This window comes from Phascolarctos cinereus, unplaced genomic scaffold (genome assembly GCF_003287225.1).
Source record: "Phascolarctos cinereus isolate Bilbo 61053 unplaced genomic scaffold, phaCin_HiC Scaffold_4;HRSCAF=312, whole genome shotgun sequence".
Lineage (NCBI taxonomy): Eukaryota > Metazoa > Chordata > Mammalia > Diprotodontia > Phascolarctidae > Phascolarctos > Phascolarctos cinereus.
Window position 1 is genome coordinate 86,261,855 of NW_027555847.1, and position 26,271 is coordinate 86,288,125.

At 49.2% G+C, this 26,271-nt stretch overlaps 1 protein-coding gene across 2 annotated transcripts in view; it reads right to left on the bottom strand.

The window, feature by feature from the left end:
- Window positions 1–10,823: 10,823 nt before the first annotated feature.
- GNAI2 (G protein subunit alpha i2) overlaps window positions 10,824–26,271 on the bottom strand; it is a 102,103-nt gene continuing 86,655 nt past the window's right edge. Inside the window, exons 5-9 of one of the 2 annotated variants that reach the window (XM_020999001.2) lie at window positions 24,044–24,172; window positions 19,151–19,280; window positions 18,020–18,173; window positions 12,868–13,087; window positions 10,824–12,177 (exon numbers count right to left, since the gene is read on the bottom strand). In XM_020999001.2, coding sequence (XP_020854660.1) covers window positions 12,897–13,087; window positions 18,020–18,173; window positions 19,151–19,280; window positions 24,044–24,172 — 604 coding nt within the window. In that variant the 3' untranslated portion in view covers window positions 10,824–12,177; window positions 12,868–12,896. Of the gene's footprint in view, window positions 12,231–12,867; window positions 13,088–18,019; window positions 18,174–19,150; window positions 19,281–24,043; window positions 24,173–26,271 lie in introns of both variants that reach the window. The other variant, XM_078152362.1, reaches the window with a different exon arrangement.

Here is a 26,271-nt window from a genome sequence, read left to right on the forward strand (position 1 = left end):
CAAATCTGTCCTCAGACAGTTATGTGACCATGAGCAAATCACTTAACTTCTGTTTGCCTCAGTTTCCTCAACTGTAAAATGGGGATAAAAACAGCATCTGCCTTGCAGAGTTGTTCTGAGGCTCAAAGGAGGCACCTTAGGAATGCCTATTCCTACTGTGTCAATTTGGGAGTCAGTCCCAGTGTCCTTGCCTTGGTTTCTTCTCTGTCAAACAAGGGCCTTGGCTTTGATCCATTTGGACACCTCACCTCCGGGCTGATGTTGTACCTTCGCTGTCACCTTCCCTCTCTGGGCCTCAGTTTCGTCATCTGTAAAATAGGTGGAGGGCTTTGGCCTGGCTGGCTGTGGTTCTGGCTCGAAATCCGGGAGTCAGTAAGTTCGTTGCTGTGGTGGCTGAGCTCCAGGCAAGGAAGCTTTTTTTTTCCCTGTTTCACTTCCTGCCCTCCAGCTCTGCAGGTGTAATCCTCCTCCCACACCTTGAAACAAGGAGCCTGCCCACAGCTCCCACCCCTAACGGACTTTCCAGGCTCCTGATACTTCCTTGATGGGCGAGCCCAGCCTAGGGGCTCCTTCCATAAGACTCGATTTTCTCCTTTGAAAAAATGGAGCCTTTACTACCTACAGAAATGGGAGCGGCTATTATCGTGAGAAGGATACTTGGGGAATTTGAGGAGTGGGAACCTTGGGGACCTTTGTGGGGGAGGGGAGAGAGATCAGGGATCCCCAGGAGCCCTGGGCCTGGAAGCTGAGCGTCCTGGCTGGAGGTGGACAGTGAGAGGTGGGTTACTAGGGCGGGGATCTATCCTCAACCTTACCCACTCTCTGTGGCCAAGGGCAGCTGCTGTGGTCCCAATCTGGTGTACAGTTCTGTAGGTCTCAGCAAAGGGTCTTACAGGGGCCCTCCAGTTGCAACCTGGGACTGAAAAGTACTTGCCCATAAAAGAATGTTGGTCTTGGATTCAGGTGCTCAGGGTTTGAACCCTGACTCCAATGCTATGTGACTCAGGACAAGTCACTTCAACACCTTGTGGCCTCAGTGCTCTCATCTGTGCAATGGGCATTCATGAAACCTGTAATACTTACATCACAGGGCCTCTGTGAGGAAAATGCTTTGTAGAGCCAAAATTCTAAAAAAAACAAAAAAAACCAAAAAACACATGAGTTGGGGAGGGGGTGGATGAGGGTAAGAGAGAAGAGAGAAGTTGAACCTAATTTGGGAACAGAGATTGTTAGATGGCTGCCTTCCCAAACAGCCTAAAGGTAGGGGATTGGGGGAAGGGGCTCAGGGGTCTGGGGTTTACTTGGCCTCCTTCAGTCTTTCCCCTTGGAGGGGAGATATAAGGTCAAGAGCTTCTGAGGATAGAATTCTAATATCCTATAATTGGCCCATGAAAGAAAGGCCTCTTGGGATGCGGGAGACCTTTCCAGCTTCCCATTTCTTGCACCACACCCTGCTATGTCTCCATCCTACTCTTTCCAGCCTGGTTCCAAGAGTGCCAAGTGCTCCGGGCTGGGGTTAGACTTGGTGGGGCTGCAGAAGCTGTACTCACTCACACCCAGCTTGTTCCCCTGTTTTCTGCTACCTGCAGAAAAGCAGGCTGATATTGAAATGTACATCTATGTAAATGTGTAAGTATATGTGTACACACACAAATATAAACAAGATTTTGACCACCAGGTAGCTCTACCCTGGCTACCAGTATGACAGAGTGTGTTCGGTGTGCCAGCCTGGGCTTTTCCAAAGTTTACATCATCTCCCACTGCTCACCAAAGGGCACTAGCATCCCTTCCCACTTCCTGAGTTGTGAGCAGGGATGGTGGGCCCCAGATTCTTTATAGATCTAAGGTTACAACCTGGAATTTGATCAAAAATAGTAATAAATTAAAACAATAGGAAAACCTCTGATCTCTGCTCTGAGCCCCCTCCCCACCTTAGAAAAACCCCCTGCAACTGATCAACCTCATTCACAGAGACAACTGATTTTTCATTGGCCTGATGATTTTTTGAAGCATAGTAAGGTAACTGCAAATTAACCATAGATTCCCATAGGATCCTTCTACCTTCCACCCTTTTTCTACCTGGAGCATAAGCAGAAGAAGGAACAGGGAAGGAATTGCTGGTTGAGAATTTGCTGAGATTGAATCAACAAGCAGTCAGAGATACCAAGGGATGGGAGGGTGGGGGGAGGGGAGTACCAGAGATGAGCGCTGCCTCCCAACCATCCCATGTTGGTTAGGAGGTGAGGATTTTCAAGGCCAGTTTGGTCTCTTCCATTCTTGTCATGTTTATTCTGCCTCATCCCGTTTTAATGGCCCCGTGTCACAACAGGATGCCTTTGGACATCAGCCATGGTCTCCAGAGTCCTTTAGAATCTGTCCCTGCTCCTCTTTTGTTTCACCATGCTTAGGCTTCAGTGGCAGTGGGGTACGGAAGGGGAGGGGGCTGAAGGCATAAGTCTGCCTTGACACACTGGGGATATCAGTCTCTGAGAAGCTTCTCCTGCACTCCTGGCTACATGGAAAGAACATGGAATTGCAGACCAGGGTATCTACTCTCTGAAAAAAAGGACTGGAGCTCTTTCTCCAGGTGAAGGCCTAAAAACACCCAGGGGTTTAGATTTGGGCTTCACACCTGCATGTAAAAATCTCATTCTAATCTTTCCTGTTACTTTAGCTTAGTCTGATACCCCAGTCCTTGTAAACCTTGCCACATAGGGTAACCCCTTGGGCTCCACCCAATTTTGGACTGCCTGCCTTAATCCTACAGATAATTTTATAGTCTGGGCCAAGCCATCAGTCAATAAGGAGCCACCACCCCAGGACCCCACTGAAGCTTCATACCCTACCTGGCAGCAGGAGCACCACCTACAGTAGTATTGTAAGCATAGGCTCCATTATGCTCCCAAGTCTGACTTGTATAAAACTTGATTGCATAGCCAATAATCATCGTAGGGTTTTTTTCAATTTACATCTGAATTTTTGTTTCATTCAAAAAAGATTATTTTAGGAATGCCCTTGTGGAGTTAGTAAAAGGGGGAGAGATGCTTCTCCCCATAATGTGCTCTCTTTATAGTGGCACTAAGGAGCAAAGTCAGTACTGGGACAGGGTGCAATCTCTGTGTAAACCTCTCAGGGTCCCCCGAGCTTTATAGCTCTTCTTCTAGACGGGTGCCAGAAACACCTAGCTGTTTCAAGCCCCTTTCAGTTCCTTTGTACGTGAGCAGATAATTTAGGCTAGTCTGCCCTAAAAGGTGTGGCTATTATCCCCAACATCCATAGCCTATTTGGCTCATGTTTGCCCCTATCCCACTGAAGTCCTAGTTCTCCTTCCCAATTTCATATAACCTAAAAGTATTGTTGACTCCCACATAGATTTGAATACATTTTCCTGCATGTACCTATTTTGCTAAAATAAGAAATAATTAAAAGTCCCAAAGACAGTCTGAAATCTCAACTCCCCTCAGACTCTTTTTACTTTTTTCTTTAAAAAATACATTTAAAAAATCTTTTTGTCTTTACGTCGCTGTTATTTCAGCCTCATTCCAAACTCATCCCTCCTTTGGAACAAAGAAAAATAATCAAGCAAAAATCCAGTACCAGTGAGTACTTTTGAATGTAGATAATATTCTCTTTGCGCTAGGTGGTGCCATAGTGCATAGAGCCTCAGCATGAAGTCAGGAAGACCTGAATTCAAATGTACCCTCAGATACTAGCTGTGTGACCCTGGACAAGTCACTTCATCCTGTTTGCCTCAGTTTCCTCATCTGTAAAATGAGCTGGAGAAGGAAATGGCAAACCACTCCAGTATCTCTGCCAAGAAAACCCCAAATGGGGTCACAAAGAGTCAGACACAGCTAAAAAAGACTGAACAACAGAGCCACTTGATTGGAATTGGATGCTGACATGTAAGATTGTCCATTCCTCTACCCCATCCCCTAGCCAGAAACTTACGTAACATGAGGCCCATTGACTTAATGATCTTAGAGTGCATAAATCAGGTAGCCCCAAGGGTCCTTGGTAGAGCACCCCAAAGAGCTCATGAGAGCCAGAGGGACTGGACAGAATGAGGAGTAAGGGAAAGAGAACAAGAGATGAGGAAAGAGAAGAGAAGGTTCAGAAGAAAAGGGAAGCAGGATGGAAGAATGGGAGGAAGTGAGAAAGAGAGAAAATGCCCCCGTGGTGGGCAGAGGGAGATGCTCCTCAAGGATGTCCTCCCTGTGAGACCATCAGTTGCTCTCCCCTCTGTCTGGGGCAGCTTCTTCCAGTGGATGCAGAGCAGAGGTTTTCTCTGGCTGGCAGAACAACAACTAGGAGTTCCCCATGTCAATTCTATCAAGGAGGAGGGCTGTTTCATTATCTGTTCTCCAATATCGTCTTTGATTCTTAAAAATTATTCAGATTTTGACTCTTTTAGTGATCTCCTCATTTCCATTGTCAGAGTCATTGTATAATTAGTCTCTTAGTTTTTCTTATTTCACTCTAAATTAGTTCATGCAGATCTTCCCTTGTTTCTCTGAATTCCTCATCGTTTTCATTTTTTACTGCATAATACTATTCTGTTATATTCATATCTCAGTGGCATTTTTTTAAAACCATTCCTCAATCAATGAGCACCAGCTTAGTTCCCTGTATTTTGTTACCACAAAGAATGCTGCTAGGATTTAAAATTGATCCAAACTTATAAATTTCATCAGTGTAAGGAACTCCCAATATGGAAACTCCCTTCCCACTAAGGAAGCTATTGGAGAACAGATAATGCACATGCCACCTCCTTCATAGCAGAGACATGGAGAAACCATTCTTGTGTGCAAAGTCGTAGTCTGGGGGCAGCTAGGTGGTGCAGTGGATAGAGCATTGGCCCTGGATTCAGAGGACCTGAGCTCAAATCCAGCCTCAGACACATAACACTTACTGGCTTTGTGACCCTGGGCAAGTCACTTAACCCTATTACCTAATCAAACAAAAAGAACCCAAAGTTGCAGTCTGACAATGTCCTGCGATAGTGAGAGGTGATTTTTATATATATTGGACCTGTTTTTGTCTTTGACGTCCTTGAGTTATATGCCCAATAGTGGGATCATCGGATCAGAAGGTATGGACAAAATTTATTCTCTTTATTTGTGTAATAATACTGAGATCCAGAAAGATTCCCCACCCCTGGTTAGGACATTGCACACTTCCAGAAAGTTTATCAGTGTTTCTGTCTTTCCACAAGCCCCTCAACATTGACTTCCTATTTTTCAGTCATCCTTGCTGATTTGCATGGTGTGAGGTGAAACCCCAGAGTTTTCATTTTATCTCCTTACTATTCCTGAATTCTTTATTACGGTGAAGATGAAATTAACAGTATCAGCTTTTAAAACCTCCTGCTGTTCTTAGGAAGGTTTTAAATCATAACTTTCTCCGTTCTGTTTTCTGGACTGGTGTTTCTCAGGAAGCTCCCTCTGCGATCACGGTCTCACTGGCTAAAGAAAGAAGTCACTTCACTGCCATGCTGATCCTGGCCAGTGAGTTCATGGAAAGTGGTCACCTTCAGCCCTTAGTAACTGCTCTCAATTTGTAGTAAGGATAAGCTGGAGAGCAGAGGAGAGAAACAGAGAGAGAGAGAGAGAGAGAGAGAGAGAGAGAGAGAGAGAGAGAGAGAGAGAGAGAGAGAGAGGATGGACGTACACACACACACACACACACACACACACATACACACACACACACACACACACACACACACACACACACACACACACACACACCAGAAGGGCCCCTGCAGCCAGTCCTCAAACTAGTCGTATGACTGGCAAATCACTTCACCTCTCACTATCCCAGGACGTTCTTTCAGACTATGACTTTGTACACAAGAATGGCTTCTGTGTGTCTCTGCTGTGAAGGAGGTGGCATGTTTCATTACCTATTATCCCATATCTTCCTTAGTGGGAAGGGGGTTTCCATAGGGAGTTCCTTACACTGATGAAATCTACAAGTTTGGACCAGTAAAAAGGTGCATGTTCAGACCAATATGGTAGTTCTTATGCTAAGGAGAACAGATAACTATGATGTAGTGGGAAGCCACCTAGATTTGGAGCTCTTAGAGGAAGAGGTAGGTGGGTTAGCAGATAGAGCACCAGACTTAGAGTCTGAGGGATCGGGGTTCAGATCCTGTCTTGGATACTATTAGCTATGTGACCCTAGGGAAGTCATTTAACCTTTTGGTGCCTTAGTTTCCTCATATGTAAAATATGGGAGTTGGATCTAGTGACCTCGAAGGTCCTGTCCAGTTCTAAATCTATGATTCTCTGACCTGGATTTGAATCATGGCCCTGTTACTAACTTGCTATATGACCTCAGGGAGTTTTCCCTCCTCCCTCCCCAGGGCCTTAGCTCTCCTCATAAGATGAGGAGTTGGGCTAGATTACCTCTAAAATCCTTTTCACTTTAAATCCTTTTACCCTACTTTGCAAACCCTTATATTTCATGGATCTGAGATCACATTATTGTGGGTGATTCCTACAAAGGCCACACCTTCTCAGCCTGGGCGTTCTCATTCTATCTCTTATAAAGGGGGGAGGCATCAGCCCAACCATGCTTCAAAGCAGCATGAAGGCTATTCGTCTGTTATAATAACAGTATATAGTCAGTTAATCAACACTTATGAAGCATTTACCATATGCCAGGCACTGTGCTAAGAGCTGGGGATACAGAAAGAGGCAACAGACAGTCCCTGCCCTCAGGGAGCTTACAATCTTTTTTTTTCACATTGTGATTTTGTAATTTATTGTAATAAAACTACATTTCTGTGCTTCTGACATGACATTTAACAAGCACAGAAATTAACCAACACTTCCAAACTGGTTTAGTTCACAGACTCATAGCTATTTTTTTTTACATCTTCTATCAATATTTTTTACAATATTAATTTGTTGTTTTTATATACAGAAATAAGACAAGTAGTTTTAAAAACTGCCATCAAGGCATTTCGGAGTTTGAGATATTAGAACAAGGTCAAAGTACATGAAGACTAGAAAGGTAGGAGGTGGTCAAGCTATTAAGGACTTTGAGCAACAGAGGATTTGGAGGCAATTAAGTCACTTTTTTTTTTTTTTTTTAGGCAATTGGGGTTAAGCAACTTGCCCAGGGTCACACAGCTAGTAAGTGTTGAGTGTTTGGTCTGAGGCCAGATTTGAAACTCAGGTCTTCCTGACTTCAGGGCCGGTGCTCTACCCACTGAGCCACCTAGATGCCCCTAGGGTCACAGTTTTGGACCTGCACTTTAGGAAAATCAGTTTGGTGGCTGAATGGAGGGTAGACTGGAGTGGGGAGAGACTTGAGGCAGGCAGACCTATCAATGTTTTAAGGTTTGCAAAGCACTTTTCAAATAATTCATTTTATCTTCACAATCCTGGGAGGTAGGTGCAATTATTATTGCTATCCCATTTTACAGAGAAGGAAAGTAAGATAGTTTAAGTGATTAGCCCTGGGTCACATAGCTAGTAAATATTCGAAGCTGGACTTGAACTCAGGTCTTCCTGCCTCTAGGCCCAGAGCTCTATCCTTCACTCTTGCTACCCTTCCTTTTCTGGTCATATGTCTTATATTTTATTATTCTGCTTCTTATGCACAATTTTATTTTATTTCAAGGAAGCTGGAGTTAAGTGACTTACCCAGGGTCACACACCTAGTAAGTGTTGTGTCTGAGGCTGAATTTGAACTTGGGTCCTCCTGACTCCAGGGCTGGTGCTTTATCATGCCCCCACAATTTTATTTTGGTAAGATGCTGCATGTGGAGAGGGAGCCTGGGTTGGTGGATAGAGAAGTAGCTTTGAAGTCAGGAAAGCCTGGATTCAAGTCTTGCTTTTGTCTCATAGCAGTTGCGTGACCCTGTGCCACTCCTGTGTGCATTAGACAACTCTAAAACTTAAAGCTGAAGACAGACATTTTCTTATCTGGGAATTCCTTATGCCAATGGCATCATAGTTCCAGTCTATCTGTATGGATTTCATATTGCTTAGCTGTGTACCTGTTGCTAAGGTTACACAATGCCTTGTACATGGCAGGGGCACTTGATAAATTGCTTGTTCCCTCCCCTTCCTCACCTCCCCACCTCTCCCTTGTTCTCCCCTTCCCTTCCCGGCTGAACTTGATAAATGCTTGTCCAAATGAACTAGACATATGTAAGGGGCTTTGTAAACCTTAAAACACTACAGAAATACCAGCTATTATTATTCAGCTCTAATCTTGTATGATCCCCAAAGCTCAGAGTGATTGGAGGCTGGTAAAGAACAGACCATGATTCCAAAGGATTCGTGATGAAATTGGCGACCCACCTCTGGACAAAGAAGTGATGGATTCAGAGGGCAGATGGAGACATGGGAATTAGTTTTGCTTGTCTATACACGTTTGTAACAGGGCTTTTGTCTTCTGTCTCAATTGGGAGAGGGAGGAGCTGGGAGAGAGAAGGCAGATTGTTTTGGTTGAAAACATTTTAACTAAAAAATAGCAGAAGTAAAAAAGAAAAATAACTTTAGAAAAATAAAGCTATCTTGGCAGTGGAAGGGGAGGTGGGAGGAATAAAAGGCAGGTTTTCATTGATTGAAACAAAATTTAATATAAAAAAACTGTTTTTGGTTAAAGAGGAAGATCAAAGGAAGAATAGGATCACTACTTGGGGGCAGATGGGATGATAACTGGGGATGGAGAAGAGGCAGAACTACTTGACTCTATTTTGCTTTTCTCTTTCCCATCTCTCTCTTCCCATTAAGGAGAAGTCTTTGGACTGGAAAGGCCTGAATGTGTGGCCAAAAAAGGAACTGATACTCAAGATAAGTAGGGAGATTTAGAGCCCTTGATGGGTTCAAGTCAGAGGCTCAGCAAAAGACATCCTTGGATACTAAAAGAACTGGTGGATATGATTGCCAAGGCCCTCATCACCAATGACTTCTGAGCCATTACTGAGAACAGCTAAGGTGTTCATAGGATCCCAGAATTTGAGAGTTGGAAGGGACCTCAGTAGTCTGACTCTCTGGGACAGTCTCTGCTAAAAGGCATGCAACGAGGAGGAGCCCATTCCCCCTCAAGGCAGCCCATTCCATTTTTGGATAGCTCCCTCTCATCGTTAGGAAGCTTTGCTTCTTTGTGACTTCCATCTACGTGAGGACTAAGGTTCCTTTACTGAGTTTTCTTTTCTCCTGTCTAAACAATACAGATTCCTTCAACTGATCTTGAGGTCATGGATCCTATACCCTTCAACCATCTTAGTTACCTTCAAACTGCAGATGTGCAAACATCCCAATTTTCCAAAGAAGGGAAGAGAATGGAGTTTCCAATTTGCACACCAGTGGGCTTGACTTTGTCTAGAATATTCTAGAAAGTATGGTGAGTATCTAGAAAAGTGTTGACTGTGAAGAACCAGGATGGCTTCAAGAACAAGGCACACTAGACTAATGTTGTTTTTTTGAGTTGCTAGATGTTGATTACACAGATTCTTAGTAAAGCTTCTTATATTATTTTTTTTGTAGAAAAATGAAGATTTAGGCTAAAAAAGTGGATTCATAATTAGTTAAATGGTCAGACTCAAAGAATTATCATTAGTAGTTTGCTATCCACTTGGAAGGAGATTTCTACTGGAGTGCCCAAGAGATCAGTCCTTAACTTTGGTTCTTTAAGAGTATAAGGGTATGGAGCAGCTAGGTGGCACAATGAACAGGGCTCTGGCCTTGGAGTCAGGAGGACCTGAGTTCAAATCTGGTCTCAGATACTTGCCACTTACTAGCTGTGTGACCCTGGGCAAGTCACTTAATCCAGATTGCCTGAGCTTTAAAAAAAAAAAAGTATACGGGTATAGAAGGAATGCTTATCAAATTTTCCAATGATACAAAACTATTAGGAATAGCTATCACATTGGATAAAAGAATCTAGTCCCAAAAGTATCTCAATGTGCTAGGACACTGTTAAATATATGAAGATGAAATTTAATAGTGTGATACATGTAAAGTCTTATATTTGGGTTCAGAGAATTTCACAAGTACAAGTATGGCTAGACAACAGTTGTTCTGGAAGATGTGTAGTTAGGGTCTTCATGCTCAGTACGGGCCAGGAGTGTGATATGGCAGCCCCAGAGCTAAGACAATAGCCAGATGCATTAAGAATTACAGGATCTGAGAGCTGGAAGGGGCCACCTAGATTCTTAGATGTATTCTTGGTGGCCTTTGGAGGCAGAATTAAGCCCAATGGAGTAAGCAGATTTTGACTAAAATAGAGAATTGTCTGAAAACGAAACAGACTGCTTTAGGAGGGAGTGAACTCTCCTATGTACTTACTATACCAATAGGGGAAAGTGAGGCAGAGAAGTAGCAACCAAACCCCAGTTTGGGCTTTGTGCCCAGGCAACTCCCCAACACTCCACTCCCTTCCGGGAGTCCTCACCTGGTGGTGGGAACAGGGTGAGACCAACAGCTGAGTGGCGGCGTGGAGTGCTGCGTTTCTGTGCTGGCAACCCATCACCTGATTCAGGCACAATGTTTGGATGCCCTCCCTGCTCCATTGCCCCTCACCCCCTCAGCTGTAAAGTTAACGTTCTGGCCCCTGAGAAGGAAGAACTGTTGGAGGGAGGCGTATGGCTGGGAATGCTCTGGCCCAGAGGCCAACTTCCCACTGCACGCCACCAGTGCTTGTCCAGTACAGGGGTGGGAGCACCAGCACCCCTCACTGTACCAGGGTGGGATGCCCTCCCAACCCCCCAGGCCTGGTGCAGAGGAGCCCTGGGAACTCAAGTCAGGGCCACCCCTCAGCCACATCAGAGAGGACGAAGGAAGAAGACTCGAAGCAGGTGGGATTTTTTTCTTTCTACATTTTATTATTTCAAACCAGGTGAACAATTTGATAAAACGTGTGAAAAAAGCGAGGAGGCTTCCGATGCTGTTGACTCTGGGGCCTGGGGCAGGGTTCAGGGGGCTGAGGTTGAGGGATGAAGATGGGAGCCCTCATGGCAGTGGCCTTTCCTATCGTTAGAGCTAAGGAGCTACAGTTAACCGAACTGATGAGAGAGCTGCCAAAGAGGGACGGAGGCAGGCCTGGTGGGAGTGGGAGATGAGGAGAAGCCCCCGGTGACGTTGGCAGTTGACTCAAGACTTAGCCCTTTGGAAACCTTTGTTGGGGGGGATGGGGGGTGGAATTGGAATGGAGAATTCTTGGGGGTTGGAATGGAGAAGAAAAGGAAGAAGGGGAAGGAGATGAGGCTTCGGGTGGTTGGAGAGGCTGCCGTCCCATCATCGGTCGGCACGGAACACAGGCGAAGCCCCCCCACCAGCCCCCAGGGCCAGAGCAAGCAATGAGATAGACAGATGTAAACAGACAGACAGCCAAGGCACGGGCTCCCCTGGAGGAGGTGATCCAGCACAGATCAGGACGACTCAGCCATTTAGTACAGGACAGTTTTAAATAGTCTTCTCTAAAAAGGTCCCTAATGTTTTGTTTTATATTTTAAAAAAACACACACACAAAAGGCCCAAGAAAAACAGAGAGGAGCTTTGGGACTTCTGGGCTAAGGAATGTTGTCATCGGTATCACCTCCTGCTCAGGGTGGCTTTGTGCTTTATCCTGGAAGGGCTCCCCAAGGCCCTGAGAGGGCTGGGCCAGCCTGGGAGGGAATGGGCACAGCTGTCGAGGGACTTCCTGCAAATGCAGGGCCCACAGGGCCGTAAACATGGACCAGGGGCTGGGCTGGAGTGGGGGGATGTCCTGGCAAGGCCGAGGTGCCAACAGTATTGGCCAGAGAAATACACGGTTTCCTTTACCACAACCCCAAGTTTCAGAAAGACTGACACCCCCCTCCCCCCAACACAGAATAAAATAGAAGAGAAACCAGGATGCGGCCCAGGGTGGAGCTGATGAAGGGACTGCTGTGGTGGGAGGGCTGGGGAGGGGGCAGGGTCAGGGAGGCAGGAGGTCCCTCACAGCTGCTGGGCTGGGTGGGCTGGGCCAGGCAGGCTCAGATCCAAACCTCAGGGGCCTCTGCCTTCCACTCTTTACCAAAGTCTCTTTGTTAGGTGGGGGAGAAACCAAAACATGGAAAAGGGCGGGGGGAGACTGGGGAGAGAAGTTGAAGTCGCTATGATGGTGCATCCTTCCTTCCTTGGTCCTGTCTGCATCTTCCTCCTGCTCAGAGACTGAGCAGCTCAAGTAGTCCTGGTGGGAGGAGAGAGAGAGAGAGAGAGAGAGAGAGAGAGATCTCTGGAGCCCTGGGGGGCAGGGCCACGCGGCCATGGTCCAGGTGGTTCTGCCCTGTTCTCCTCGGCCTGCAGGCTGGGTCACTGTCTCCTGGCTGCTCCATACCGCCCCCTGCCCCCAGCGGGAGGTTCTCACTGCAGACTTCTCTGCCTCAGCATCTCCTTCCCTCTGGCCCTCCTGGCCCTCAGAACAATGACCCTTCCCATCCATCAAGGCCCTAGCTACGGGCTTAGAAACCAGTCGGCAGTTGCCTGGTTACCAGGTTTTCTGAGGGCCTGGGGGTGGTGAGAGGGATGCCAGCAGCCCCTCCTCTGGTTGTGTCTGCAGCCAACCCCCTGTTGCCAGGGCCCCCTGGAACAGGGAGGGCCCAGTCTGGACTTCAATTCTAGTCACCATTCTGCCTTACTCAAAGCGCCTTGCACTTTTAAAACTGCCTTCAAACTCGTGTGTGTGTGTGTGTGTGTGTGTGTGTGTGTGTGTGTGTGTGTGTGAAACAGCCCTTGCCCGTGGCTTGTCCCCACCTCCTCTTTAGACAGAAGCCTTCCTGAGGTCAGGGCCATGCCTCCCCCGGAATGCCCAGCCCCGGTCATCCTTGCAGTGTGCAGTCCTTGCCTCTCCCTTCTGTCCCATCCCCTCCCTGGTTCTCACCTCCTGCCCGCCGGCCCTCGGCCGCCTGCTCAGAAGAGGCCGCAATCCTTCAGGTTGTTTTTGATGATGACGTCGGTGACGGCGTCAAACACGAACTGCACGTTCTTGGTATCGGTGGCACATGTGAAGTGCGTGTAGATTTCCTTGGTGTCCTTCCGCTTGTTCAGGTCCTCGAATTTGCTCTGGATGTAGCTGGCAGCCTCATCATACTTGTTTGCCCCTGGGGAGAGACGGGGATATTGTATGGCAAAGAAAAGGGCCACTGGCCACCCTTGCTACTAACTGTGTGACTCCCAGGACAGTCGATTCCCAGATCCAGTCTAAGCCCCACTGCCTCTTTAACTCTCGGGGGCTGTGTCTCCAGTTCACCAGGACCAAGTGGCAGAGACAACTCAGGGGATACCTTTGGTGGGGCCTCACCCATGGTAAGGAAAATAAACAGAGAAAAACAATTCTGATGAGGAAAAAGGGGAATTGTCTAGAGAATCTGATGTGGATACACAGGGGCACTGCCCTGCCTGCTTACGATGACTTGTGCTGAATGTGTAGGCAAGTGTAGGTAAAGGATGAATACAAAATCAAGGCTGGAGAAGACAGCTAAAGAGAACAGCGCCCTAGTTATACTGGGGGAAAGAGAAGGCTCATAGGAAGAACAGGCTCACTGCTCAGGCTGGATAGGACAATGGAGATGAATGCCAAAGAGAATGCTTACATTGCTCCTGCTTTCTCTACCTAGGAAGGTCATCTTTGCACAGAGAAAGAATTAACAAAAGTGGGTGATCAGAGTGTCTCATGACTCTCGATGAGCTTGAGTCACCAGGTCTAGAAAATCGCTATCTCTGGACACTGAGAAGATGGGCAGACATGATGACTGCAGGCATGATCCCTGCCAATGAACTTTGAAAGATCATGGAGAACATGAGAAGTGCTACAGAATGAGAGGGGGGCAGAGGCTGCCCTAATGATCAAAAAAGGGGGACTGACCCCTCCTATTGTCCCTCTCCATCCAGTGCCTGCTTCCTTTTTCCCTGGACAGGGGAACACTAGGGAGGAGGCATCCGGAGCGCCTCACCTGAGCCCTTGGAGTTTCCAGAGCTCTGCCCTTGCCCACCCCTCTCTGGGCTTCGGTCTACTCTGGGCACATGGGAGTATAAGGACCATAGAATTTATCAACTATGTGTATGGATCCCTGAGGCAATCTGGGAATGTGTTAGTTCCTAAAAGGATGGCGAGTGAATGGACAGCTAGAAGAGGAAGCAGTGACCAATCACAAAGAGGTTTTAATGGGTGGGGATAAATGCAATTTTATACTTGGGGTCCAAAAATCAAACTCCCAAGTCTAACATGGCTTTTTCAACAGCAGGTCAAGTTAGATGAATTTTATTTCCTTTTCTGACTCCGTTTCTAGGGTTTCCACAGAGCATTTACCAAAGTGGCCCACTCAAAGAGATGTGGGCTAGATAAAATTCCAGGGAGGCCAATTCTGACCTGCTGAATGGCCACATCCAGAGAATAGTCCTTCAAATGGCCTGATGACAACTTGAAGGCTTTCTCTTGGGCAGGGTCCTCGGGTCATGTCTTTGGCACCATGACCTACTGGCACAAGCACCAGACTTGGAGCCAGGAGAGAGCCTAGTCCAGGTCCAGCCTCTGAAACTTATTGGCTATGTGACGTTGGCCAAGGACTCACGGCTTCTCTCAGCTCACTTTCTCTGTCTGTGGAATGGAGATGTCACCTGTAGAACTGACTGCACCTCAATTCAATCAATTCAACAAGCATCAGTAAATGCCTGAAGAGTGCAAGACCCTGGGCTACAAGGGTGAAAATGAAAAATCTCTTGTCAAGGAATTACATGCTCCTGGAGGTGGAAGACGGGGAAAGGATATGTATCCAGTGAAGATGATGATGATGATGATGATAACAGTGAGCATTTATATAGAGCTTTAGTTCACAAGGCACTTTATATATGTTACCTCCTTTGATGTTCATGACAGCCTGGTGAAGAAGGTGCTGTTATTGTCCCCATTTTACAGATGGAGAAATTGAGGCTGGGGGAGGTTAAGTGACTTGCCCAGAGTCACACAGTAAGTGCCTGAGGCAGGATTTGAACCCAGGTCTTCCTGATTCTGGGTCCAGCACTCAATCCACCTAGCTGCCTCAAAGTAATTTCAAGAGGGAGAGAACACTAATGAGCAGGGGAAAATCAGGCAAAAGTCTGAGTAAGACAAAGTAAGAGGGGGCACGTGGGTTGGACCTTGAAGGATGCTAGGGATTCTAAGAGGCAGCAGGTAGGAGAGAGGGCATTCCACGCATGGGGACAGTCTATGCAAAGGCCTGGAAGCTGGAGATGTCATAGTGAGTCTAGGGAGAGGGTGGAAGACCAGTTTGCCTAGAAGGTATAGTGTGGGAAGGAGAGGAATAGGGAGTAAGTATGGAAGGCTATGGGGGAACCAGACTGAAAGAGCTTCAACGTCAGGCCAGAGAGCTTGTGTTCGGTCCTAGGGGCAGCAGGGAGCTGCAGAAGATCCTTGGGAAGGGGAGTGACACGGCCACACTGGTCATTTAGGAATATTCATTTGAGCTGTGTGGAAAATGGACTGGACAGGAGAAAGGCCAGAAGCAAGTAGACCAAACAGAAAGTCCAGGTGGAGGAGAGATGGAGGCCTGGGTCCCGTGAGGAGAGGGAAGGGGAAGCACAAACTAGACGCAGTGCAATCAGTCGAGGATGTATGAAGTGCCCATAGTATGCTGCACTCTATGCCAGGCCCGATGCCTGGGATACAAAGAAAGGCAGAAACATGGTCCTTGCCCTCAAGGAGCTCTCATTCTAACGGGGGAGACAACAGGCAAAGAACATTTCTATACAGTTAAAATGCCTGGTAGTGTCAGAGGCCTGCAGGGGAGGGGAAAAGGGGAGTGGGACAGGCCCAAGGATTGGCCTCTGACACAAGGTGGGACTGAAGGAAGCCAGGAAGGCCAAGTGAGGACAGAGTCCGTACCATGCACAGAGTCCAGCCACTTAACTTCCAAATACAAGATGGTGGAAAGAGAATTCGAGTTCAGGAGGAGCCGCCAGTGTGTTTGCACAACCACGGCATCCTGGTGTTTTCCAGAAAGGATCTTTTTTTTTCTTTTAGGCAAATTGGGGTTAAGTGACTTGCCCAGGGTCACACAGCTAGGAAGTGTCAAGTGTTTGGTCTGAGGCCGCATTTGAACTCAGGTCCTCCTGACTTCAGGGCCGGTGCTCTATCCACTGCGCCACCTAGCTGCCCCAGAAAGGATCTTAAAGACTGCTGACTGTAAGCCCTCACTCACTCTGTTCTTCATTTCCATTCGGAAGGCTGCATGGAATTTGGTACAAGCAACTTTGCAAATAGAAGAGCGGATGCTTCAACATGTGCAGAGCATTTCACACACATCATCTCATGACAACCCTTGGAGGGTGGTTGTTACTACTGTGCTAACTCTGTCGATGAGGTAAAAGGCCCTTGGGCTATGTGGACTGCCCAGGGTCCCCCAGCAGACGGATTCAAGGCCATCCAGCACTGTCTCTGCTAGGTGCCACGTTGTGTGCCAAGTAGCAGGCTGAGGCTCAGGGAAGTTATCCCTGAGGTCACATGGGTGCTGAGCTGGGGAGCTCCCCCTGTTCTATATACCATGCTGTGCCTGGGAGAAGCCAATTGGCTTTTCTCCTAAGTGAACAGGCAGCCAGGCATTACAGGGGGTAGAGAGCTGGACTTGGGAGTCAGGATCTGAATTCAAATCCCACCTCAGACATTTGCTAGCTGTGGGACCCTGAGTAAGTCCTTTAAACCCTCTCAGCCTCAGTTTCCTCCTCAGGAAAGGGATGGGGGTGGGCTTGATGGTCTCCAAAGTCCTTTCCAGCTCTAAGTCTATGATGCTACGTTATGGTAGAGCAATCTGAGCCAGCTCAGGCCAGGGCCATGGCCCAGGAAGCTGAGTCTCAGGACAAGATTTCAGGGCAATTCACTTGTATCTTTCTGTCCTGTGGCCCTAGAAGAGGCATCAGGACCAGGCCCAACAGGCTGAAGGAGGGGACACTGGTACCGAGACAAATGTGGCCGTGCCACTTGGGGAGGTGCCCAAGGGAGGGCAGAAGGAAGATGAGAGAGCAGGAGGCTAGCACCAGGCCAAGGCCCCTTCCTTCCTAGGGTCTGGCTTTCTTCCAGGTGTGTTTACAGACGGAGTTAGGAGGAATGGGGGCCAAGGGAGGATCATAGGTTCGGGGGCTAGAGGAGACTCAGAGGCCATCCAGGCTAGCACCCTCATTTTACAAGTGAGAAAGCTGCTGTCAACAAGGCCGGGGGCCAGCAAGCATGAGAGGGGCAGCTGGCACACAGTTCAGTCTTCCCATCACCATCCTCACCACCTCGGCCTTCCCTGCTGCTAGTCACTGGTAGAAGCCTGGCTGGTCAGGCCTCCGTCAGAGGAGCTTCCGGAGGCTGCACCCCTGCCCTCTAGGACAGTTTCTATGGCAGGAGGAGTGAGGGGAGCTAGCTGTCATTCTCCTCTTCTCCAGCAGGGGTCCCCCTTGGATCACTGGACAGTGCTCTTTCTACCTTCTCTGGCCCAGTGCTGTCCAGTAGGGTCTCACTGACTTGTCTTCAGCCTGACCCCTCCTATTGTCCCTCTTCATCCAGGGCCTGCTTCCTTTTTCCCTGGACAGGGGAATGCTAGGGAGGGGGCATCCGGAGCACCTCACCCGAGCCCTTGGAGTCTCCAGAGCCCTGCCCTTGCCCACCCCCTCTCTGGGCTCGAGTCCACTCTGGGCACATGGGAGTATAAAGGCCATTAGGAAGGGCACTCAGAGGTGCCCTTAGGTAATTGGTTCCAACTGTGGAAACAGAGGCCCGGAGTTTAAACAAACTGCTGAAGGCCACATAGGTGGGAAATGTGGCTCCGAAGGCAGGCCTCTCTCCTGCCTCATGTGGGCTCCTTCACTGCCAGGCGCAATAGAACAGAGTATCCTCCCTGTGCACCATGGGAGGGCCACTGTCGAGAGCCTCCTGCTCTCTCCCCGCTCCCTCCAGGGACTCGGCGAAGCAGATGGAGAGGTCTCCCCAGCCTGCTCGTCACCTGGGGAAGCAGACGGTAACGCTCCTCCTCCCTTTCTCTAGCCAGGTTTCGTACCTGAATACTCAGGAAAGCAGATGGTGAGGGGGCTGTGAGTGATCTTCTCTTCAAACAGGTCCTTCTTATTGAGGAAAAGGATGATGGAGGTGTCTGTGAACCACTTGTTGTTACAAATGCTATCGAAAAGCTTCATGCTCTCGTGCATTCGATTCTAGGGGAGGCACAGCAAAGAAGGAAGGTCAGCAGAGGGGGAGGAAGAAGCAGGAAGTCCCCAGAATGTGAGACCGTGTGGTGGGCCTCAGGCTCCAGGGCAGGAGGCAGTGCTGCACAGGGACTGCTCTTCCTAGCCCCAAAGCATTAGGAGGTGGAATATGGAGGCAGGGAGATGTACCACGCTAGAGCCTACCCCATCCCACCTGCCATCGGCCAGAGCGAGGCCAGCAGAGGCCCCCTTCTGGGCACAGCCCCAGCCCCAGCCCCAGCTGGGCAGTGGGCTGGGAGGTCAGCGATGGAGGGAGATCAGGACGGTCGTATGTGAAAAGAGAACTCCTTACATGGAGTTTGGGCACTGCCACTGCTGCCCACCACGCCTAGTGTTCGATTTGTTTGCTAGTTTGCCAACTGAGCCCTTTCTGGGAGCCACTGGGGCTGATGAAGGAGCAGGGAGGCAGCAGCGAGTGTAAGTGGGAGACTGAGGCCCCTTTGTTACTACAGAGATGCCACTCAGCCTTCTGGAGAGGAGGAGGACAGGAGAGGCCTGCGGGGATAAAATCTTGGGCTGATCCAAGGCAGAGTAGCAATGCTATATCTGCAAGGTCTCCTTCCTCTTCCTGCATCCCGGCCCAACGTCCATCCGTATCCGCCCGGCAACTTTCCCACCATATTTTCTAACCTATCTCCCCACTCCCCCACCTCCACAACTCCTTCTGTAATTAGACTTTTCTGCTAATTGTCGGTGAGAAAGTTTCATCTAGAGACTGAGGGCTCCTTAGAGCAGAAGGAAGCGATGCTTTGTTTCCCCCCTCCTGACTTCTTACTCCTTCGTTTCCAATGACCCTCCCCCTTCTCCTTTACCCAAGCACCTCCCACAAAGCATGGATGTGTGTGTTTGGGGGGGTCAATCCCATGTGTCTGAAGCCTCTGTGGGGAGCACTGGGGTGGCGGTGGAGGGAAGGGGTGACGCCTTACCATCTCCTCATCTTCAGCCAGGACCAGGTCGTAGGCGCTCAGGGCCACACAGAAGATGATGGCTGTCACACCCTCAAAACAGTGAATCCACTTCTTTCGCTCAGATCTCTGCCCACCCACATCAAACATCCTGCAAACACCCAAGACTCCAGTCAGTCTGTGGCTCCTGCTGGTGGAGCTGCCTCTCCTCCCCCCTGCCCCAACTTTGGCACTGGAAGGAAACTAGATTCCTTCCTGGATCCCACCCTGCTTGGCCCTGTGACCTCGGGCAAGTCTCTTCCAGAGTCTCAGAGGACATCTAGTCTGACCATCCTGGGCCCTCAGCAAGTAGTGAGCCAGCCTCCACCCGATATAGCCAGGGATGAGGTACCTAGGAAATGCCAGGCAGCCTGGCCTCCTGTTGGACAGGTTTCAACGCTAGGAAGTTTTCCTTACCTTGAGACCCAATCTTTCTCTCTAGTGCTGCCCTCTGGGGCCAAGAGAACCAGTGGAATGTCATGGGCACTGACAGCTGTGTCAGAACCCCTCATCCCCCTGCCCAGGCTAACTACTGTCCACCAAGCCTTAGAGGAGTCATCTACTTACTCTGCATACCCTTCTTTGTACGTATGGGTGTATGTGTGACAACAGCCCTCTGAGGCTATCATCACTCCCCTTTTACAGAAGGCCCAGGAAAGGTCAATGACATGCCACAGTCACTAGTTGGGCTCTGTCAGGTCTTTGCTCTGTTAAAGGAGGACAGTGAGGCCAGGCCCAAACTGCTGAGACCTCTCTAAGTTATAAAGGGGCATATATATGGGATTACTTATGCTCAGTTAGCACCTTGTGATCCCAGGGGCAGGTGAGGATGGAATTCCTGCCTCTACTTTGGGACTGGGCAGAGCACCGTCCTGCTGTACAATGACTTGGCAGCATCCAAAGTCTGCAGCTTTCCCACCCGCTCTTGGTTGCCCCGGGCCTAAGAGGGCTGTGGGTCCTAGGACCGGGAGTTAAGCTTCATTCTAAGCTCTCGTATGGGGCACAGCAGTCTGAGGCCTGCAGTGAACGAGCTCTCCCAGGTCTAGACATGCAAAGGTCCCTGGTCCTAGCTGGGGAGTTCTGGCCAAGCCCCTTCCTCTCTGTGGCCTTCACCAAACCAGGGTGTTGAACTAGTCCATCTTCAATCTCTCCCCCTCCCCCTTCCGGCTCTGAGCTGGATGAGCTTCTGTTTGTGCCTGAGGCAGCCCTGGCCCCTCCTGCTGACTGATTATGACAGCGCTCCCAGGGCCACCCCTGGGTGTCAGCCGCGTGACCTCCCTAGCACTCTTCCTGGGGACAGCTAAGGCAGGCCACAGCTTCTCACAGCTGCCAGCCCACAGAGAAGCAGGGGACACGTGATCCTGGGAGTGGAACTGCCCCCTGGTATGAGGATTTCCCTTTCTGTCTGGCCAGGGGGGAGCTGCCTGGGAGCTTATTAAGGACAATGGTGGTGCCGACTCCTTTTAAATTTTTAGCACTTTTAGGCTTGCAAAGCCCCTGCGCAGACCTTGGAGGGAGGTGATCCAAGGGTAGCCAGGGTTCCAGGCTCCAAGTCTTTTATTCTTTCCTTTGCTCCCTACTCCTCGTCTGCCAAACAGGAGCAATCCATCACAGTCCTACTATCTACCTCATGCTCAGCACACTGTAATGTGCTGTTATGAGTCCTCCCAGGCTGGGCCTTGCCCCTTCTCCCTGGCCAGCAAGGCTCCAGCACACAGCTATGCCCAGTTCACCCTCCAACTTGCCAGTAGCTAGGGCCACATCCCTTTCCCTCGGGTGGAGCATCAGGGGTTCTAGTCCCAGCTTGGCCAGTGACTTACTATGTGGGCATGGGCAACTTCCTCTCACCTCTGGGGGCCTTAACTTCCTCATCTGTAAAATGGAGGGAAAAGCTGGACGATAGATCTTTAAAGTCCCTCCCACCTCTGATATCATGGGATTCTCTAATGAGCATCGTACTAATAATCACCAGCCTCAATAGAGGAAGTGATGGGAAACTGAGTCCCAGATACCTTTGAGGGGTCCAACCCTCAGGGCAAGGAATGAGAGGACAGCTCCTCAGTCCTTGGGGCTACTGGTCCCCACTCCTTGGCAGGCCCAGCTCTCCTGGCCTCCATAAGGGCAAACATCCCACCCCTTTTCCCCTTAACCACTGACTCCTTCCACCCCCTGCCCGCTGAGGCAGGCTCCGAGAGGGCTGAATGGAGCAGCTACTTTTCTGCCTGACCTATTACAGCTTTCTGTGTGGTGTTCCCTCAGAAGATTTTTAGCAGTTACGAAGGTGCCCCCATAGTGAGTTTTGGAGGTGATGAGAGTTTGGAAAATACTCTCTTTTCTTCAGGGGAAAAAAATAGAGAGAGAACCCTGTTGGAGCTGGGAGGGCCCTGAGAGATCATTTAATCCAATTCCCTCCATATGCAGATATGGAAACTGAGGCCCAGGGATGGAGAGGGCATTGCCCAGTCACACAGCAAGTTCATGCTGGCCAGAGCTGCTGCTGCTGATGTTGTGACTCTCTGTCAGAGCTGGAACTTGAGAAAGCCTCAGGAGCACGACCCCCAGAGAAGGGGATTTGGTCAGGCGCCTTCTCTGCAGTGCTGGGGACAGAACCCTGGAAAATGAGGGGTGCCCTTTCTCTCATTGTCACGGCTGCTCACTACCTTGCAACTCTGAGCAACAATAACCTCCCTCACTCTGTGGCTCAGTTTCCCCACCTGTAAGATGAGGGAAGGATGGACTTGATAATATCTAAAGTCTCTTCTAGAGCTAAGCCCTGATTCTATGCTACTTCTCCAGGGCTACCTAACAAGGAACAGGCCCCTAGCCCTCCTCTGGACATCTGTGAGCAAACTCCATCTAGAAAAGAGTTTGGCCAGTGTAATCCCATATCTTCCTCATCTAGAGCCTTGAGACATGTGGGAAATGTTTGGCATGGAAGGAAAAAGGCACGCTCAGAGGGCTATAGACCAGGGCCCCGGGACATCTGGACACACCAACCCTGTGGGGAGGCAGGCAGGAGGCCGAGAACAGAGCAGCAGGGATCTGGAATCTTGGGGTTACCTTTGTTTCTTCCCTCTTCCATCCAAGTGGCTGCCAGATCTGGATGACTCTGCCTCCCCACACTCTCTCCCAGCCCTTCCCTTCTCTTTCTACAGCCTTGCCCTTGTCACTGCTTGTCTGGACAATTCCGTAGGCCCCCACCTCCGATGCTTTGCTCAGGACCCAGCAAAGACTCCCTACTGTCTCTACTTCCTCTCTTGCCTGAGACTCAAGGCCCTCTACAACCCGGGGCACCTCTGCAGCTGTACCTCATGCTTCCCCTATGCTACAGCCCAACTAGACCACCTTGTGCCCTGGGACACACACCCTATACCTACAGGCCTTTATCAGATTGTGCCCACAGCTGGAATACCCCACCTCATCCACTGTGGCATCCCTACCCACCCTTTTTGAAAGCCTGATTCCAAAGCTAGCTCCTCTAAGAAGACAAGATCCCTCTGCTTCCCAAAGACTAGGACCTCAGACAACAAGCACTTTGTGGGCACCCTTCTCTACAAACACTTATATAACCATCTTGCTGTTTATCATCCTCCCACCGTGAGGGCAGGGACTTTGTCTTATCTGGAGGTAGTACGGATAAAGTGTTGGCTTTGAAGTCAGGAATCTTGCCTATGATGCTAGGTGTGTGACCTGGGGTAACCACTTGTCTTAGCCTCTATTTCTTCATCTGTAAAATGGGGATGATAATAATACCAGCCTCATGGGATTGCTGAGAGGACCTGGGAGTTGATGTACATATAGCGCTCTGCAAACCTTAAAGAGCTAGAGAAGTGCTTGCCACACTTCATTTGGGCCTAGACCTGTGATTTTATTAGTCTATAGAGCTTAGGTGAAGAAATGCATTCTATCCTTGCATGCTGGTGACAGTCCACTAGGCCAGGGATTTGGGGGCAGCTAGGTGGCACAGTGGATAGAGCACCAGACCTGGAGTCAGGAGGATCTGAGTTCAAATCCAGCCTCAGACACATAACACTTACTAGCTATGTGACCCTGGGCAGGTCGCTTAACCCCATTGCCTAACAAAAGCAAAGAAGGAAGAAGGAAGAAGGAAGAAGGAAGAAGAAGAAGAAGAAGAAGAAGAAGAAGAAGAAGAAGAAGAAGAAGAAGAAGAAGAAGAAGAAGAAGAAGAAGAAGAAGAAGAAGAAGAAGAAGAATTTGAACCCAGGTGACTCTGACTCTGAGGACAACCCTTATCTACTTTATCATATCATATCTCTCTTATGATCATGAAGTTTTGTTTCTTGTCAGCCCCTACCTTATGTTCTGAATGTAGTAGGTGCTTAATAAACAGTGACTGTCTTAGACTAGGGACACTCAGCTTTCTGAGGTGGGTCATTTCATCTTTCTCTGGGCTGAGCAACGGTCACCCAGTGAAGACAAGCACCTCTCTCCCACTCACCTGCCCTGACAAAGGGGGAAGGGCAGGGATCACAGAACCCTGTGAGGGTTGGAAGCCCGGCAGGCTGGAGGTAGGGCCAGACCTTAGGCAGGATCAGCAGTCTAAGAGCCAAGGGTCATGTTCTGGCTCTGCCACTGACCATCTGTGTGACCCTGGTGATCACTTAACCTCTCTGGGCTTTAGTCTCCCCATCTGTGAAATGAAGAGGCTGGATTTGATGGCCTCCTGGGTCCCCGTGTGCACTACATCTTATTCCTGCGATCCTTGCTTCTGGCCCTTCAGTGCACTCAGGCTGAGACACCTCAGGACTACACAAGGGGTCTGTTGCTAAGATTTTAGTGAACATTTTTTATATCAAAGATATTAGTTGAGAGCTTTCTTTTTTGCTTTATCCTTCCCTGGTTTTACCAACTTACTTGAAGTGCAGATCCTTGAAGGTGAAATGAGTCTCCACAATGCCAGTGGTCTTCACTCGGGTTCGCAGCACATCCTGCTGGGTGGGGATGTAGTCGGACCGAGATATCCTTTCCAGGTCATTTAGATAGCTGGGTGGGGCAAAAAGAAGGACAGGGTTAGGAAGGAAGGACCGTCCACAAACACAAGAGAAACCCAGCATTCAATATACCTATTTGCTCCCTATACACCCAGGCCCTATACATGTGTTCACCAAACCCAAAACGCCTCTTTCCCCTCACCAAATACACTGTATTGTGGGTCACCAGCCTCACCTATCAAAACCCTCTAGTTTTTGCTTCAAACAACTAACACCACCCCTCACTTGAAAAGCCCGAGTATGGTTTTCAAAGCTCATTCACATCTATGATCTTCTTAGATCCTAGCCGTGCCCTGAGAGGGGGATGGGGCAGGGGCCATTACCACCAGCCCTCCTATGCCCACCATTTTAAGTTAAGGAAAATGAGATCCAAAGGAGTTGACTCGACCTGCCCAAGTGCTGGGGAAATGTTTGCTGAAAGAGGAAATTTTTTTTTAAAATCTAGATCTGTGGTTGTTATATTGAAAACTCCTTTAGCAGATGCAGATGGGCAGCTCATCTGTTATGAACAGTCCCAGAGCTGCTTGGGGTATTGATAGGCTTCAGTGACTTATGCAAGGTCACAAAGCTAGTCTGTCAGATGCAGGACTTGAATTCAAGTCCTCCAGATTCCAAGCCCAGCCTTCAATCAGTAATACACTGCACCTTGAGTAAGAACAATAGCTTGCTTCTCTATAGTGCTTTAGGGTTGACCAAGCACTTTCCTCACCACAACCTGGTGAAGGAGGCAGCTTGAGTACAATTATCCCCACTTTACAGAGTGGGACATTCTGGCTCAGAGAGGGATAGCGACTTGTCGCAACTTAGGAAGGTAAGAACTGAGACTCAAACTCTGCTCTCCTGACTTTAGGACCCGAGTTCTTTCTACTATCTTGTCCTGCCTCTCATGAATTTGCTCTGCTTTCCTAGTCTCTCTTTGGGAGAGGGCCAGTAGTAGGGACTCGGCCAAGGATGGTGTGCATGGGCCAAAGAGGACGGGAGCCAGGTAGTCCTTCTGCTCTGAGGGAAGCCAGGCTCCAGCTAGGTCTCTGCCATGTAATCTCTGGCATATAATTGGGTTAGAACAAACAGGCTGCCTCTGAGCCATTAGCTGGGATAATCAGGGAATTCTCCAGGCTGTAATCTGGCAATTAGCAGCTCAGAGCTTCCCAGACACAGAATCTCTCCCCACCCCAGCCCCACCTTCTCCCAATAGCAGGGTGGGCTGATGCATGCTGGCCTTCCCAGGGAACTGACAGCCCCATCACAGCCCAGGAGCTGGGGGCCTCACGGGGAGGAGGTGGTGCCGACACCTGTTCCCTAGGGCCTCAGGTCCCTTTTACCCGATAATTAACAAAGCTGCTCTCTCATTAGTGGCAAAACACCTTACGGGCAACAGCTGCTGGGTGGAGGCTGTGCAGGAAGAAAGCCTGGCTGGAGCCCTTCATGTTCCAACTAGGCTGGCAATCAGCCCTTTGCTGAGTCCCTACTGTGTGCAGATGCCTGGAGTGGGGCAGGGAGCCAAACAAGGGACGAAGGGCTAGTAAGATAGCAATACAGGGCAAAGTGCTCTGGACAAAGAGTCATGACATCTGGAGGCCAGTCTGGGCCCTGCTGCTTACTGTGTCACCTTGAGCAAGTCCTTTCCTCTCCCTCAGCCTCACTTTCCCCATCTGTAAAATAGGTGGGTTGGATGTGATCATGTCAAAGGCTCCTTTCCAGCTCTAAATCCATTGAATTCCAAGAGCCCTCTGGGTCAGAAACACTAGCAACTCTGTCAAGAGGCCTAGGAGGCTGGCCTGCCCACCATATAGTAACAGGAAAGGCAGTTCTGATTCAGGCTCTAATATGACAGGGTCTGTTACTGCACCAAATGTCCCTGACCTCACCCTGGTCATGTGGTCCAAAGGAATCTCTTTGGGTATAACTCCTGGTCACTTGTCCTGTAGAGATGGGGCATGGATGGTTTAGGGTTTAGGCCCACTCCCTAATACCCCCCCAGCCTGTCTCGTGTGTGTGTGTGTGTTGTGTGTGTGTGTGTGTGTGTGTGTGTGTATGTGTGTGTGTGTACAAGTGTGAGTATACTTATTGTTACTGACATGGGCTCTCACT